The 14,921-nt window shown below is 47.8% G+C and overlaps 1 protein-coding gene across 6 annotated transcripts in view; it reads right to left on the bottom strand.

Moving 5' to 3' along the window:
- ARHGEF6 (Rac/Cdc42 guanine nucleotide exchange factor 6) overlaps window positions 1-14,921 on the bottom strand; it is a 38,682-nt gene that overhangs the window by 13,335 nt on the left and 10,426 nt on the right. For all 6 annotated transcript variants that reach the window (XM_054641520.2, XM_054641521.2, XM_077185847.1 and 3 more), the window contains 8 exons: window positions 11,585-11,712; window positions 10,989-11,190; window positions 8,386-8,456; window positions 7,116-7,210; window positions 6,356-6,451; window positions 5,394-5,516; window positions 3,982-4,120; window positions 2,045-2,104 (listed from right to left, as the gene is read on the bottom strand). In XM_054641520.2, coding sequence (XP_054497495.1) covers window positions 2,045-2,104; window positions 3,982-4,120; window positions 5,394-5,516; window positions 6,356-6,451; window positions 7,116-7,210; window positions 8,386-8,456; window positions 10,989-11,190; window positions 11,585-11,712 — 914 coding nt within the window. The remainder of the gene's footprint in view (window positions 1-2,044; window positions 2,105-3,981; window positions 4,121-5,393; window positions 5,517-6,355; window positions 6,452-7,115; window positions 7,211-8,385; window positions 8,457-10,988; window positions 11,191-11,584; window positions 11,713-14,921) is intronic.

The raw sequence follows: 14,921 nt of genomic DNA, 5'->3' as shown, positions 1-14,921 counted from the left end.
TAGCTGAAGGGCAGAAGCCAACCCAAACCATCCCAGTTTCACCAGCAACAACTCACACAGCCCTGTGGGCTCAGAGATGGTCATGTCAGGGATCAGAAAAGCCTATTTTGGCTCCATTACATGAAGTCTGTTAAAAAATCACATCCCAGTGATTTATGAAGTAATGATTACATTCAAATGTCAAGGAAATTGCAAACTGCTCTGAGCAAACTTTTCTTTCCAAACCAGCCCTAACTCTAAGAGTTCAGGGTCACAATTTCCAAACCAAGACGGCTGCACAGTCAAATGTCTCTAATTTTGCTACTGCTTAGAGGGATTTTGAAGCTTTGTCCAAACAGCAGAGTTGAAATTGTAGCACTGCAAGGTCCCCAACAAGTCAGATAGGTGGATATTTTCCAACCAAAATCTGGAACCCAAAAGCAGGACTAGGTGCTGCTGTAGATTAGCACAAAAAAAGAATCTTCTGAAAGTGCTGTTATTGAAAAGACTGCACCTCTGCTGGGCAGCTGGGGACTGGAGAAGCTCCAGGGAATGAGCAGTATCAATGCTGACTGAACAGAGTCCTGCAAATCCAAGCAATACCTTCTTTAACTGACCCCTCTGCCAATGGGGAAAATTGTTGCAAAGGTAAACCAAGGCTATTTTCACCAACTGCTTGGTTTTTCCAAACCCCTTTATCTGACAGAGATTTTCCTCCTTTCCAATTCACTGACTATCCAGCTCTGCAGAGAGGGGCTGCACTGGGTCTAGATTGAAACCACACACATTTGAACCAAACTGCGGTTTACTCTGGTTCTACAACTATTGTATGTTTTGATGGCTCCCCGAGTGTCCGAATCCAACATTCCCAGGATAAAAATCCAAATATAATCCACAGGAGTTCATCACAGTCTCTGCAGAGGCACTGCTGTGACTCACAGCGGCTCCTTGGTCCCTCCCTGCCTTTGCTTGGGAGCCTTCCTGGTCCTATAACAGGACCACATGCCCATCACAAGGGGCATCTCTGCCCATCTAACGTCAAATTCACACTGAACCTCTTTAGCTGTGCCATAATGACATTAAATTACTCATCACCCAAGTACACATTTCAAGTAAAACCATCCAGCGCTTACGAGATTTCCCAAAGATTAATGACACCTTGTAATTTAAATGAGTTATTCCCCTATTAGCTTCCAGAATAAATGGAAAGGGTGCTGAGTTTCTAAGTAAATGTAACACGATCGCCCTTTCCTGTTTTCTATGAACTTTCTCCTCCCCATCTTTTATCTGCACTGCTAAACACTTGCATTTTGTCACAAACAGGTGACATCTGCTATGCTAAAGGAAGGAAGCTGGACCATATCTGGAGTGATTATAGTGAAAGGTCCTCTGTGGCTACAAAGCAAGAGAGACCAGAGTTTTTTTCCATAAAAAGCTTTTCCAGGTAAAACCTTTGTGCATATGGATGGCTTTTCCCCTTCTATTTCATCTCAGTGCAGCAGGACTTTGAGGGGTGCAGGCTACAGAGTTCACAGAAATGGGTTTGTTATCTGACTCACCCATTCTCTCTGTTCCCCACCCACAGCCACAAATTACCACCTGGAGCCACAAATTACTGGAATGTGGTCCAAGCCTCCTGATGCCTGTGGAGCAAACCTCAGCAAAATTTCCCATTGGCACCAGCACTTGGGTCAGTCACAGCCGTGCTAACCTCTCCCTCAATGAGCAAGGAGTGGTCTAGTTTCAGGTGGAAAATGATTAGAGATTGAAGGCAACAGGACATGAAAGGGACCCTGCTGCTACCACGGTCCACACATGGCTTTCAGTAATAGAGGAGAAACTTGGAGATCCACCATCTCTGCTCTGGCACCATAGAGCCAACATGTACTTGCCACAGCCAGAGGAGCAGCTCTAGGCTTGAAATGTGAAATGAAGTTTCTTTGTAACCCATCTTTTCCATTCCAAAAGACCTTTTTTCCTAATGAGGAGACAAATGTCAGGCTTGACTCATTCTTCATGAAATGCAGACCTGAAATGGAGGGCTATTTTAAGAATTGCCACCTACCACAAGGGACTTGAAGGATGTGATGGCTTTCAAAACATCTTCATGATCCGCATGCGCCTCCTAGTGAAGGAAGAGCAAATTCCTCAGCCATCAGCAGCAGCAGCAGCACCCACCCTGAGCATTAACCCACCATGAGCATCCCCCATGTTCCACTACACTCAGGGCTGAGAATACAGGCAGCATGGTCTTCAGGAGGAGGTCAAAGTCTCCCAGGTACCTTCCCCACCACCCACTTCAACATGGCATGGCAAAAGGCAGCTATGCAATTTACTGATACCAATTTAATGAGTGTGAAGTGGCCAGAGCAAGAGTAGGTATGACTGGACTTAGAACAAATCTGACTTGCAAAAAAAATCAATGAAAACAGGCAGTGGTGCAGGGTGCACCTTCAGGAAGGAAACTTCCATTGCAGTGCCAGATATTCCAGCCACTGCCCATCAAGGGTGGAAGCCCACCACCATCAAGGGGGCTTCAACTCTGCTTTAAGGGAGGGCATGTCTAAGCAGAGAGCTCTTAGGCCAGGTAAAAGCAGAATGGTGCCCCTTATCTCTGACCCCAGCTGTATGCTAGTACTCTCCCAGAACGTTCTCCTGGATCTAAGGCCCTGCTCCTCATCACCAAGTCCTCATGCCAAGCAAATCACAAGGTGTCAAGGTTGTGATGGACCTGCCCCTGCAGCCTGGCATTGCTCATCTGCAATGTGGGACGAGTGGCTGCCCTGAACACACCTGCCCCCTCAGCAGCTCTGCAGCAGTGCAGGGAATGCTGTGGTGTACATCCCCACTGCACGCAGCCATCCTCTTCCCACTGCATCACAGCTTAAACCTCAGGCCTACTGATTCATGCAACAAAACTCCCACACTCAGCTTAGAAACCAAGACAAATAGGTGATGTGTGTGTCCCCAAACCCACGGCTGAGCCGCCTGCGAAGAGCAGGCAAAGAGCACAATGCATATCCTGCAAAGAGCACATCATCCCTGCATGGGCAGGGATGGCCAGACTCAGCTCAGCCCCTGCGGCTCAGCTCAGCCAGGTGAGAGGGACAGGTAGGTCTGGAGTGTGCCTGCCCTGCAGGCTCTCATGCCCTCTCCTATGCAGGAACATCCCGGGCTCAAGCATAGAAGTTTTAATCCTTTGGCTTGATTGTAGGTCATGGATAAATGTGCTGAATTAACTGGTAATTAAAACTGGATGAGGAGAAAAAGGAAACTTGCTTAAAAACAGACTGTTACTTCTGTTTTCTTCAGCCCCTTGCACCACCCCTGAGTTTTGCCTTCCTGCAGCTGGAGTGCACCAGCAGCGAGTAGCAGAGCTCCAGTAGCAGAGATCTCTACAGTCCTTGGGGCAAGAAATGTCCTGAAGCACACTTGCTTCTTGCCAAGGAAGTCTCTGTGCCCCTGACTGCTCTCCCTGCTCCCAGGGGCTTGCTCTCTACCCCTGTGTCTGTGCTGGTGGCCAAATCCATGTCTGTGCAGCTCTGCCTCCACCCAGGAGCACAACCCTGGGCCAAGGGGTGGGAATGTGCAGGAATGTGCCTGCGAGCCACAGGAGTGAGTGGCCAGGCTTAGGAATCTCATCAAATGATAACAAAACCACAGATTTATTCTTGGCTGTGCAAATAAACAGCAACTGTAGCCCGTCCCTAGACTCTGCTTTTACTTGTGCTGGAAATGGCCCATCTTTGAGGAAGGGCTGGGGTGAAGAACAGGTAATGTGCTTCCACAACATTCCTCAGACTCTTCCACCAGTTTCTCCCTTTTAATCTGAAAGGTGGATAATGTCTGGGGGACATGGGACATCTCCTTGGAGATGTGGTTAGTACTTTCAGCCACATGATGCTCAAATACCAAGAGGCAGAGGTGTCTCTTGAAGCTCAGGGAGCAGCTCTGGCAGCACCCACAGGCAGAGCCTGCCCAGCAGCCCCACACCCCACCGACCTCCATGTGCCGCTCCAGCTCCTGCAGCAGCGTCACGTATTTATCCAGCCTCAGGAAGGGTTTGCTGAGGCTTGTGGTCAGGATGAGAATGCCTGGGCTGGCCGCACCTTGGCTCTCCATGAACTTCTCCAGCTCATCACTATAAAAAGAGACAACAAAAAAAACCACAAGGAGGGTTCTCAGAGCTGAGGGCTGTGTTTTGCCCATGCTCTCCTGATGGCCAGGGCTCTGCTCTGAGCTGGGCCTCCTTAAAGGCAGCACAAACTCCCCTCTGAGCACCCTCCACCCCCTCCATGGAGCAGGCAGGGAGCTTCTATCCAAGCAAGACCTTTCTCCTCTGGAAAGCAGGAGAGGATGTCGTGTGGCCACAGGTGCTGGAATGCACAGCTCTGGGGCACACTGGTGCCAGCAGCTGGTCCCCCAGCACAGCAAGGTGGCACAGGGGCAGGTATCTGGTGGATGGGGAGAGCGGGGAGGGGGCAGGGGCTGCATAGGCTGGTGTTGTGCTGGAGGAGGCTGCAGCAATGCACTGGGAGCCTGCTGGAAACTGTGACGCAGGTGTTTGCACGTACATTGCTCCAGAGAACATGGCTTCTGTGTGTCAGCACATTTGCCAAAGCTGATTCTTTGGTTGATTTAGGAAAAGGGGTCAGACTGAGGAATCACATGAATAAGTCATTTGCTGGAGCCAGGCTTGTTGTTCCACTGAATTAAAGCTGGATTTCAGCACGTAAGTAAATACACCATGAGTTCCCATTGCAGAATGGGAAGACTTAAACACTATGCATGTGGTCCTGGCTTTCCCATCATTGCAGGGAAGACAGCTAACCTATATCAGGGATGACACAGTTGTAGCATCTTGGCGTGGCACACTCTTGAGCAGGACATCACACAAATTCAAGTGTCTACTCATGTGGGTCACGTTGAAGAAAGAAGTTATTACTGTGTTCTACCAATGACCCTGAAAATCAACCATTTGGTTGAATAGAAGCTCAATGAATAAACTGGGGAACTAGGTGACTCGATGACCATCCTCCTTCTGCAGTGATGTGCTCCCCACCGTGGTGCCACAGGGGAACACTCCCATTTGTCAGTGTGTGAGCACTTGAGCAGTAGGCCTGAAACAGCATTTGGGTTGTGTAGCAAGTAAAAATCACAGAAGACGCTACTGCCAAAGCTGAGGTTGCCTGTTTGACCCAAGGTGGGAGTCCTGTGCAAAAAAGGACCTGTGAGATCAGCTCTGAACATGAGCAGTGTGAGTTGTCTTCATGCTGAAGCGGAAAGGTCCTGCCCGAAGCAGGAAATAGCAATGACCTATTGTCAAAACATAGGTCAACAGCCATGCCAGGCCAAGCATTAATAACAAAAGTTAACTTTTTAAAGGAGTCTGAATCTCCTTCTCCATCACTTACCTGTGCTGTGTGAGGACATTCACTGCTGAAGGGTGGTTAGCACAGTACGTCAGGTACAGGGAGCGGAACTGGGGCATCAGGTTCATGAAACAGCCTCCCACACGCTGCTGGTTCTCAGGGAGCCTACAGACACCAACACACCAGCTATGTAAAGCCTCTGGATCTGCACCCTGCAGCTACAGCACTCTCAGGGACCTGCCCAGGAACTACCCACTGCTCAGGGACATTCCCAGGTCACCTCATAACTGCAGCACTGAGCAAAATATCCACACCTGCCATCTGGGGAGGAGGAAGAGGGGGATCCTCAGGTGGGTCTGGGTTCCTGTGATGCAGACAGTGAGAATCACAACCCATTATCAGCCTCAGACAACCTGTGACTCAACCTGTTATGTCTCACCAGCAGAGCTACAGCTGGGATGATGAGGATGAGGATGAGGATGGAACTAAGGGCAGTGTGAGGGTGGGGGGGTACCACTCTCTGGGCTGCCTACGAATATGAAAAGACAGAGAAAGAAGGAGAAGCCACAGCCTGAATATATTCTCAATATTCCGTCTTTCCCCATCTCTTTTCAGCCCTTAGCTAAGGCTAATTATGTCTGTCAGCTTCCCTGCAGGAAATTATCACCTCTAATAATTTGCTCTTTGCTCCCTGGCAATTCCCATCTTCATGCCTGCCAGATCTCCCACCCTGCATGTGCCTGCATCTTTGGGTTAGGCAGACTTTTGTGTCAGTTCTAGTGACACTCATTCAGCAGATGCTTTAACACCAGTAGTCTCAGAGTTCCTTCTACCTTTCCTCCTGCCAAAGCACTGCCTGCAACCTTTCCTCAGTCCTGTTATTTTCTTCTATATTTAACAAGTCTAAGACAGCAGTCAGGAGAAATATTAATGAACATGCCTTTCTATTATTTTTAGCTACAGTTAAAAAGCTTAACAACCTCCGTGCTATGACACAAACTTACTTTGCAACTTCTTCCAAGGCTTGGTTCAGTGTTTGCTGAAAAGCAGAGATTTCTTCCATGTTTCCCAGCAATGCTGTGATGTCCCCAGTGCTGAGCCTACAAGAGCCACATCACCAATCACCATCAGAGAGAGGTTGCTCTCAGGAGCACCCCATTTTTATTTGTCAGCAGACCTTCCAAAAAGACACAAAAATTTCTCCTTCCCCAGATACAGCATCGGACAGAACACAAAATTCATGGTCTATGAGCTACAGACCACAGTCTCCGAGAGAAGGAGTCTGCTGCCAAGGATTATCGTAATTGGATTTAAATCACTTAATCCCACTAATCTTCTCAGATCTTTAGCTGTCTAATAGACACAGACAGATGGGATTGCAGCCAGAGCTGGGGAAGGAGGTGTGTGCACAGACAGAGAGTTTTGTCTTCAGGGATTCATGCCATGGGTTTCCCTATGGGAGGAAGGTCCAACAGGTAGGGGCTTCTTTGCTCCTTGAGTGAGGTTGGGTGTTTCCAAAGCTAATGTGCCTGCTTCTGTCATCCTAAGAGTCATAACACTCTCATTTAGGCCTACAAGGCTGAGAGCACAAAAATTTTCCCACATGAAGATTTTGGGAAGGGAGAAGTGACTGAAATACAGAGGCCTTAGAATATGACTCTCCCATCTCTCCTGACTGGACAATGTCTAAACACGTGCCCTCTGTCCATGACACCCCAAGGCTCCCACAGTGTTCTCTCCATCACAGATGCCCTTTTATCTTACTTATCACAAGACTGGAGGGGTCTTAAGTAAGTTCCCAGGAGTGACTGTAGTTCCTTTGCATAATCTCGTTCTGTTTCCAGAATATTTTGCAACACCTAGGATGAGAGACAGAGCGCTGAGAAGATCTTTGTACTAGCAAACTAGTCAAAAGAACATGAGACATCAGCTTCCAAGTCTGGCAAAGCATGAAAGTGTATCTTAAGTCCAGAAATTACATTTCTTAATGCAGAACCCAGAACACTCAGGGAAGTCCTGGTGGTCAAATATTGAGATTTTACTTTGCAAACTTGGGGAGGTCTGGAACGCAGGCGTTAAAGGCTGCACCAAGGATGGCTTCTGTGGCAGATCAAGCAGGGCACACTTCATTTGCCACTTCAGGGATGTAATGATCTGGATTTGGTCCTGCTAATCCATCTCAGCAGCTGGTTTGTCTCTGGCTGCACAGCAGACAGTGCCTGCACACTCCCAGTCAGCACTCCAGTTTCTTAGTGTTGATAAGCTCTGGAGACAGTGGAGGTGGTTTCCAGCTCCCTGGACATACTGCTTCTGCTTTGCTTTGCTTGATATGTATTTAGACATACTGATGAGCAGGATTCAGCTCCAGCACTGAGAGCCAGGGATGCTCACACGAGGCATCTTCACTCCCTTACACCACAGCCTTGACACAGGGGGCTGTGCTAGCTGCCCCTACTTTACCAGATCTCCTTGCTTCGGCAGCAGTATGTAAAGGAGGGGATGCTTCCCTACCCCTTCTGCAGCAGCAATTCATGGCCTGGCAGGCTGCTCCAAAGCCAAGCCCAGTTACAAAGCCAGGCCATGAGCTGTGGCAGCTGCCCGTTCTCTGAGGGCTGCAGCTGCTGGCAGAAGCCTAGGACAGGCACCATGGGGTGTAACATCTCCAGCCAAACTCAAGAAAGGGGCCAGAGCCCTGATTTTGCTTGCTTACACCATGACATTATCTCCCTATCTTTATCAACAGGAAATACTGTTTTCCCTTTTCCCCTGGCATTGATCTGAAAGCTGCCACCTCTCCTTAATTATCTCAGTTGTCTACTTCAAGTCTCTACTTTTGACACCTTGCAGCCACTTCCATTTGTTGTTTATTGTCTCAATGGCCTTGAATCAAGGGAATGGAAACAGCTGCATTTAAACACAGAGTCACATCCCCAGTTGTTGAAATTGCATCAATGATTTTTAAGGGAAGGAGCTACTTCAGAAGATTAATAACATGGTACTTATTAAAATGTATGATCAGCACTTTAAAACTTACCACAGGGTAATAATTCTTTGTCATCTGAGTGTTTTCTAGCCCTTTCAATGCTTTGGGAGAGAGTGGTTTATCTGTAAAAAAAAAACCCATGAATAAATGACAGTGCACAGCTCTCATTATTCCATCAGGAAAAGACACTGCCGCATTATGTCCAGCAAATATAACTTCACCCCTCTGACCACAAAACTTCAATTGCAGGGTTTGTTTCCCCGTTTCAAAAAAAAACTAGGATAAAACCAGTGGCATGCACGACACTGACAGTGGCCAAGCAAGTCACACCAGAAGCTTTGTGCAGCCTCTGCCCAACCAACGTCCAGGTTTGCTCCAAAATCCCTGGCAGCAGCCCAGTATCTGTCAATGTTGGGAACTATAGTGTTGCTTCACCTGGCCCACTAAATTTGGTTTTAAAACCGGGTGTCTGTCAGAAATGACAGGTACTATCTTTTTTAGCAGGTGATTACAAGGCATTTGAAACCAACTCCAATGCTGACCTCCTATCCCCACAGTCACTTGTGATGCAAAATCCTTCTCTGAATGAAGGTAGATTTAAATGAAAAGCTCACAAAACCCTGGAAATCAATTCTCATTCTGCATTTGATAAATCCCTGTGGATGCCTCCAGCTCTCTACATATGCGTGCACACACAAACACACACACATGGACAAATCCCTGCTCCAATTTTCTCTCCCTAGAGAAGCCCCTTCCCTTCCAGCAGCATGGCCTTCCCAGCAACGCCATGCTCCCTCTGGGCTGGCACAGGCAGGCAGTGCAAGGCTGCCCCAGGCCTGGCCACGCTGCACATACTGAAACAACTCTGTGCCATGTGCAGCAGCCAGGCTCCCCTGGCTCCCTGCAATTGCTCACACAAGGCAATTACTTGCACACTGATAGCAGGGGAGAAACTTGAAATTGATGCATTTATTCTCTTTATGTACTGTCTAAAGATCACCCTTGTGCTTCCTGTCACTTCCAGCTAAAGGCTCAGAAGAGCTCAGCTCCACAGTTATTTCACAGAATCACAGAGTATTTCTACCCAAAGGGCACACCTAGGACACAGCAGAGGTATGGACACTGCTGAAAAACAAGTAACTCCATTCAGAGCGTGTCTGAAGTCTTACACTGTGGAGGTGGGAAAAGCAGCTCCCTGCCAGCTGCAGCTCCAGCAGCACTCCTGGGGCAGGGAGGCTTTACTGATGGTGCCTCACTCCTCACTTGCAATACAGACACATCTCCTGAGCATGCACACACCAGGGCAATGAACCCTCCTGCCACATGAAATGGTGCTGAGAGAGGATCTGGAGGGAAAAGCTCTGCAGACAGAAAAATCTCATGGGCTCTTCCATCAGGATCCATGGGAGACTGGCCCTTAACTTCAGTGAGGCACTGTCACGTCATGCAGCTCCCATCTGATTCTCCCTTTAGGACTCAAGTTTGCTCTCCTTTGTTTAAAACATCTCTCTTCTCCCCTCACTGAGTAAATTAGTGATTCCTGAGTTGTGCCAGACAAGCCTTCAATCCCTGCTACAAATTCCTGCTCCAGCTCAGACATCATTTCCCAGAGGGAAACAGTGGGAGATGAGATGATTTTTTTCATTTAGAATCAAATAAAAACTGACCTAATTCTCAGCACTGTATTGTGAATTTTTTTCCCCTCCTTTGCTTTATTTTTGCAAGAGTAGAAGAAAGGATGTCTAACAGGGGCTGCACATGTTGCAGCTACTTTGCAGACCCCTGCTGGCATCTCAGTGTTTGAGGCCAGAGCAGATCCTGAGCCACAGAACCAGCACCAAGAACACAACTGGTCTCTGTCTATGGTAAGTGCTCAAGGCGCACTAAGGAGTTAAGTTGCATTTTGCAAAAAAACAGTTTAATTTCACACAAAGGCCTGGACAGGGGTGAGCTGTTTGAATGGATGTGTAATGCCACAGGGCAGTTGGGCAGGGGCTCCACATCATCACCACCCTACGTCTGGGTACAAACACATCACAGAAAATGTTAAGGACACTCAAGACAAAGCTCAATAAAGGCAGATGTCATCAGACAGTTCATCCCCTCTCTCTTCCTTTCTCAACACTGCAGGAGAAGCATCTGGGGAAAAATGTACTCAGTGAAATCAACCATCAGTATTGGACCAAAACATTGACAATGCCCTGTGGCCATGCAGTTTTTATCGGATTCCACATTGTGACGGTGAGCATCCATTCCACTGATGCCTGAAAAGCCAGGATCAAACACAAATACATTGCCTGACCAAGGTCTCTAACAAAAAGTTACTTCTGAGCTCAGGCACTGACAGCTCTCCAGGACAAAGGGGACCCACATCCATCTCTGTCCTCATCCTCTGACAATATCCCTGCTTACATGCTGCTGGGGCTCGGGGGAAGCAAGAGAAACGCACAATGTAGTGGGAAGAAGGTGAAGCAGCTCTCAAGCAATTCATCCGAAACACTGCACTTTACCCTTCCGTTCATCCTTCCATTAGCCCAGCTGCCTGAAGTACACAAACAGACCTTAATAAATAGCAGCAATTTCCCAAAGGCATGAGGGTCCTCACTGCATTATGCCACTGTCATTCAATCAGCCCTTGAAAGCAATTTGCTTACCAGTAGATTTGATTTCTCTGACGTAGTTGCTTGGGAACCAGCCTGTTTTTCCATTCAAGGTGCCTTCCCACCAGCCCCCTTCTTCAACTCGAGTGACATAAATAATGTCTCCTTTGTTAACAGAGAGTTCATCTTCATTGGTCTGCTTAAAATTGAACCTGGCCTTTACCACCAGCTGGTGACTGCCATTCTCGGTCATCTCCTAAGGAAAGAAACGTGGAAAAACATCAGTAAATAGTCAAAAAAAACCAGAAACAACTAGGACAAGCCATTGTTCTTCTCTGTTGTGACAGCTGTTTTCTCAGTATTGCTCTGTATAACAACCAATAATATGTTGCTGCTGTGTAAACACTGCCTTCAGAGGACCACAAGGTCCCTCCCAAGCATTAATTTAGTTTTCCAGATAAGAATCACTCTTCTCATGTCACACAGAGAAACACTGCAGTTTGGAGAAGCTGCAGGACTCTCTCCAACTGAGACAGCAAACCCATGATGGAGATCAGGGGAGAACAACCTCTGGTGCTGACCCAGAGGCACCAATCACAGCCTCCCCCCAAGGCCACCAAACCCACGATTACACATTAAATAAAGGGTACCACAGGCTTGGACTGCCTCCGTAACACCCTGGCTGACTGGGAAGCTGTGCTCTTGGAGTCACTCTGGGGCTCTCCAGCCGTGGAGTTAAGAGAGGACAGATGTGAACATGGCCCTTTTGACAGCTGATCTGGGGAAACAAAACAACATCTGAGTTTTACTCAGCTGTCCACCATCCCTCCACATCACAGCAAAGCAAAGAGCCTGTAAAGAGAACAGGAACAGGTCACAACAGTTCAAAGAGCATCTATGAGAGCAAGACAGCAAGTGCATGGCATTTGCAGCGTGGGTACTCCCAGTCAGCAGTGAGGGTGGTTTTCTGGGCTGGGATAACCCTTCCATCATGGAAGAAGTTGAATTGCATCTCAAGGCACTCTAGGTTGTGCCAGCACTGCAGCCACACATCCAACTGCAGTATTTCTTTGAAATCCCCCTTAAAACTGGAGAAAAGTAGAATAGTACTCAGTACTATGATTTCCCACTGGGGGTGTTTCTGGGATCAAAGTAAGTACTGTTGAAGGTGTGTCAAAGTTTAGCTCTCCAGTGAGTGCTCTTAGGTCACCTCTGCAGCTGCAGTGTGGGCTATCCACACTGAGCAGGGAGGAATGCTGAACAGCTGGTCAACACAATTGCTCCTCTATTTAGAGGAGTCCTTCTGGGTTCATTATCCAGCTGAAAGAGGCTAGGCACTATTTTGATTGCTGTTCATGGACCGTTGCCATTAGTCATGTGAAAGAGGGATTCAAGCCATGCCGAGGAAGGACAGGAGTGTCATCCCCAGGAGATGAACTGCTCATGGAAAGGCTCAGATCATCCCAGCAGCTCCTGGAGCTGCCTCCTTCACACTCAGAGCTCTATGCTTTGCAAACCAGTCTCTAGGCTTGTTTTTCTCCCCACCCGATGCTGGAGGCAATGCTGCTGCTCTGACACATCTGTTTTCGTAATTAGTGATTTGTTTCTATATTAATACCAAAAAAATTGCCAGAGGGTAAAAAGTTTCCTGGTCCTAACTGTGCAGAGACTGAGTCAGTAGCCTTGTTGCTAAGAGCAGTTCCAGCTCCGGCAGAATCTGGCAGTGCTGAGCCCCAGAATCCTGTTGGATGCTGCAGAGGTGTAAAAACATGGGATACAAGCCACCCAGTAATTCCCAGTGTTTCACTGCGACTCTAGCGCATACCACACTGTGGGACACCACCCACCCAGATCACCTCCTTTGTGTGTCCCATGGTGCTCAAAAGACACAACAGCAGATATCATTTCAGTAAACTCTGAAGGATTTTTAAGATTGGTCTTGTAGCTTCTCTTCAGATTTTAGGGCCTTTCTGCATTCCAGTGTTGCAGTTTTCCACCTGCAGTGGGGACCACATGTCTCCATGGACCTCGAAAGCAGAACAGAGCAGTCTGCAGGAATCCCTGTGCTGGGTGTGCAAGTCCGTCGACCGTGTTTGGAATTCTGCCTTAAAAACACTGCAAGAGGAGAGGGTGATGCAGCCATAAAACGTGTGCAGAAATCAGAAAAGACAAACTGCAAGGCTGCTTTTCCTCCATTCTCCTCCAGTCTGAATGTCAGCATGGAAAACTCATTCTGAAGGGGAAGTTTGGTAGGAGTTACAGGAACTCAGCTGGGCTTTTATTCTCCTCAGAGGATTTTTATTTCAATAGGAAAATACCTTATCCTTAGATTGGACCTGGAACAACACAAACTGTGAGCTCTTGGGGAAGGGACTTGCTTTGTCTCTCTCCTAACCCTTGCACAATGGGGACCAGGTCCTTGACTGTGGCTGCCAGGTGCTGCTGCCTTACAAAACCCGGCCATGCCATACTCACACACCATCGAGTCAGTCCATGCTCCAGAGATGGACAACATCCATGGTAAACCTTGTGTGCTGTCAGTGGGTCAGTTTTCTCTCCTGTCCTGCTCATTACACAACTGCCCGACAACTGCATGGTGAATTCCCAGCTTTCTGGGCTGTGGAAACTGCAAAACCCCTCCCCATGTAAAAACCATTTGGCCAACAGAGTGGGTTTTTCTCTCTGAAGCATCCTGATATTTGAGCAGAGTGGTTTTGGCTGCTCTTGGTGACTCACAGGCCAGGGGTGTGGCTGGCTGCCAGTGTGAGATATTCTTCCCTTGATTCCTTCTGAAAGGGAGGGCATAAATCCTGAGTCCAGACTTCACTTATTCAAGTCATCAGCCACAGTCCCACGGAAATTACTCCATTACTGTGGATTTTATGACTCTCCCTGCCCCTCCCAATCTTCCAAAGCTTTTATAAATATCTGCAGCAACCTAGAAACAAATGTAAAACTGCCTTTGACAGTTTGGCAGGAAAGCGTATCATTTATATCGCATCATGACAGTGTCCTATTTTATGCCTGGTCCAGCACGGAACACTGCTGCCATATGTTGCTTAAACTACGGTTAAAATAGCTGGGTTTTCTGCTCACATTCCTACACTATTTTTGGCAGATGAGCCTTGTCTGATCCAGCACAGCTGGTTTTCCTCCCCTGCCCTCTCTTGCAGACAAAAAACATCATGATGCTTATTTGATGCTTATCTGTATTGCTGTGTTTTGATGGACAGCTGCTGAACTACAAGTATATCCACTACAAAATGATGTCTCAAGTTATTTACATAGAAAGATCCATGAAGACACAAGGAAGACACAAGGATTGGACTTCCAATGGATGCTCAGAAATACATTCCCACAACCTTTCCTTAGCTGACACCTGCTTCCCCCTGCCTCCAGCCAGGGTGTTGGGATGCAGCAGTGCTGGGGGTGTTGGGATGTGCAGGCATGTCAGAGCCTTGGTGACAGCAGCAACTGCAGTAGCTGGTACCAGGCTTACCCCGATGCTCTGTTCAGCCTGTGGCCTCTGGCAAAATAGACAAACTGGACCATCTGCAGTGGCAGTTTGTAGGACACAGGCTCCTCAGGAATTTGACTAAGCAACCAAAAAGTAAATGTTTGAGACATATATTTATTTTACCCTGTACTTTTCCCAAGGGTGCTCTCTGCCTGAGCAGCTAATTATATGCAGGCATTGCGCTTTTTACCATTTAAACACAGAAAGCATATGTTCAAACAGATGTTTGCCATGAAACCAAGAGGATCCCGGCTTCTCTACAGCCCCGTCAGTAAAATATGACAGGAACTACTCCCCAGCAAAGCCCTGTCCCGTGCTGAGCTGGCACATGAGTGGCTGCAAGTATGGAGCTGGGGCTATAAATAAAGGGACAGATGTGAAAATGGCATTGCAGCCTTGCCACCCTGTCAGCACACACCCCATCACACCCCTCCAGTTCAGCAACAGGCAAGGACAGAGGCAAGAGAGTT

Source organism: Agelaius phoeniceus, chromosome 14 (genome assembly GCF_051311805.1).
Source record: "Agelaius phoeniceus isolate bAgePho1 chromosome 14, bAgePho1.hap1, whole genome shotgun sequence".
In the NCBI taxonomy this organism is placed as follows: domain Eukaryota; kingdom Metazoa; phylum Chordata; class Aves; order Passeriformes; family Icteridae; genus Agelaius; species Agelaius phoeniceus.
This window is presented reverse-complemented; position numbering and strand designations above follow the sequence as displayed.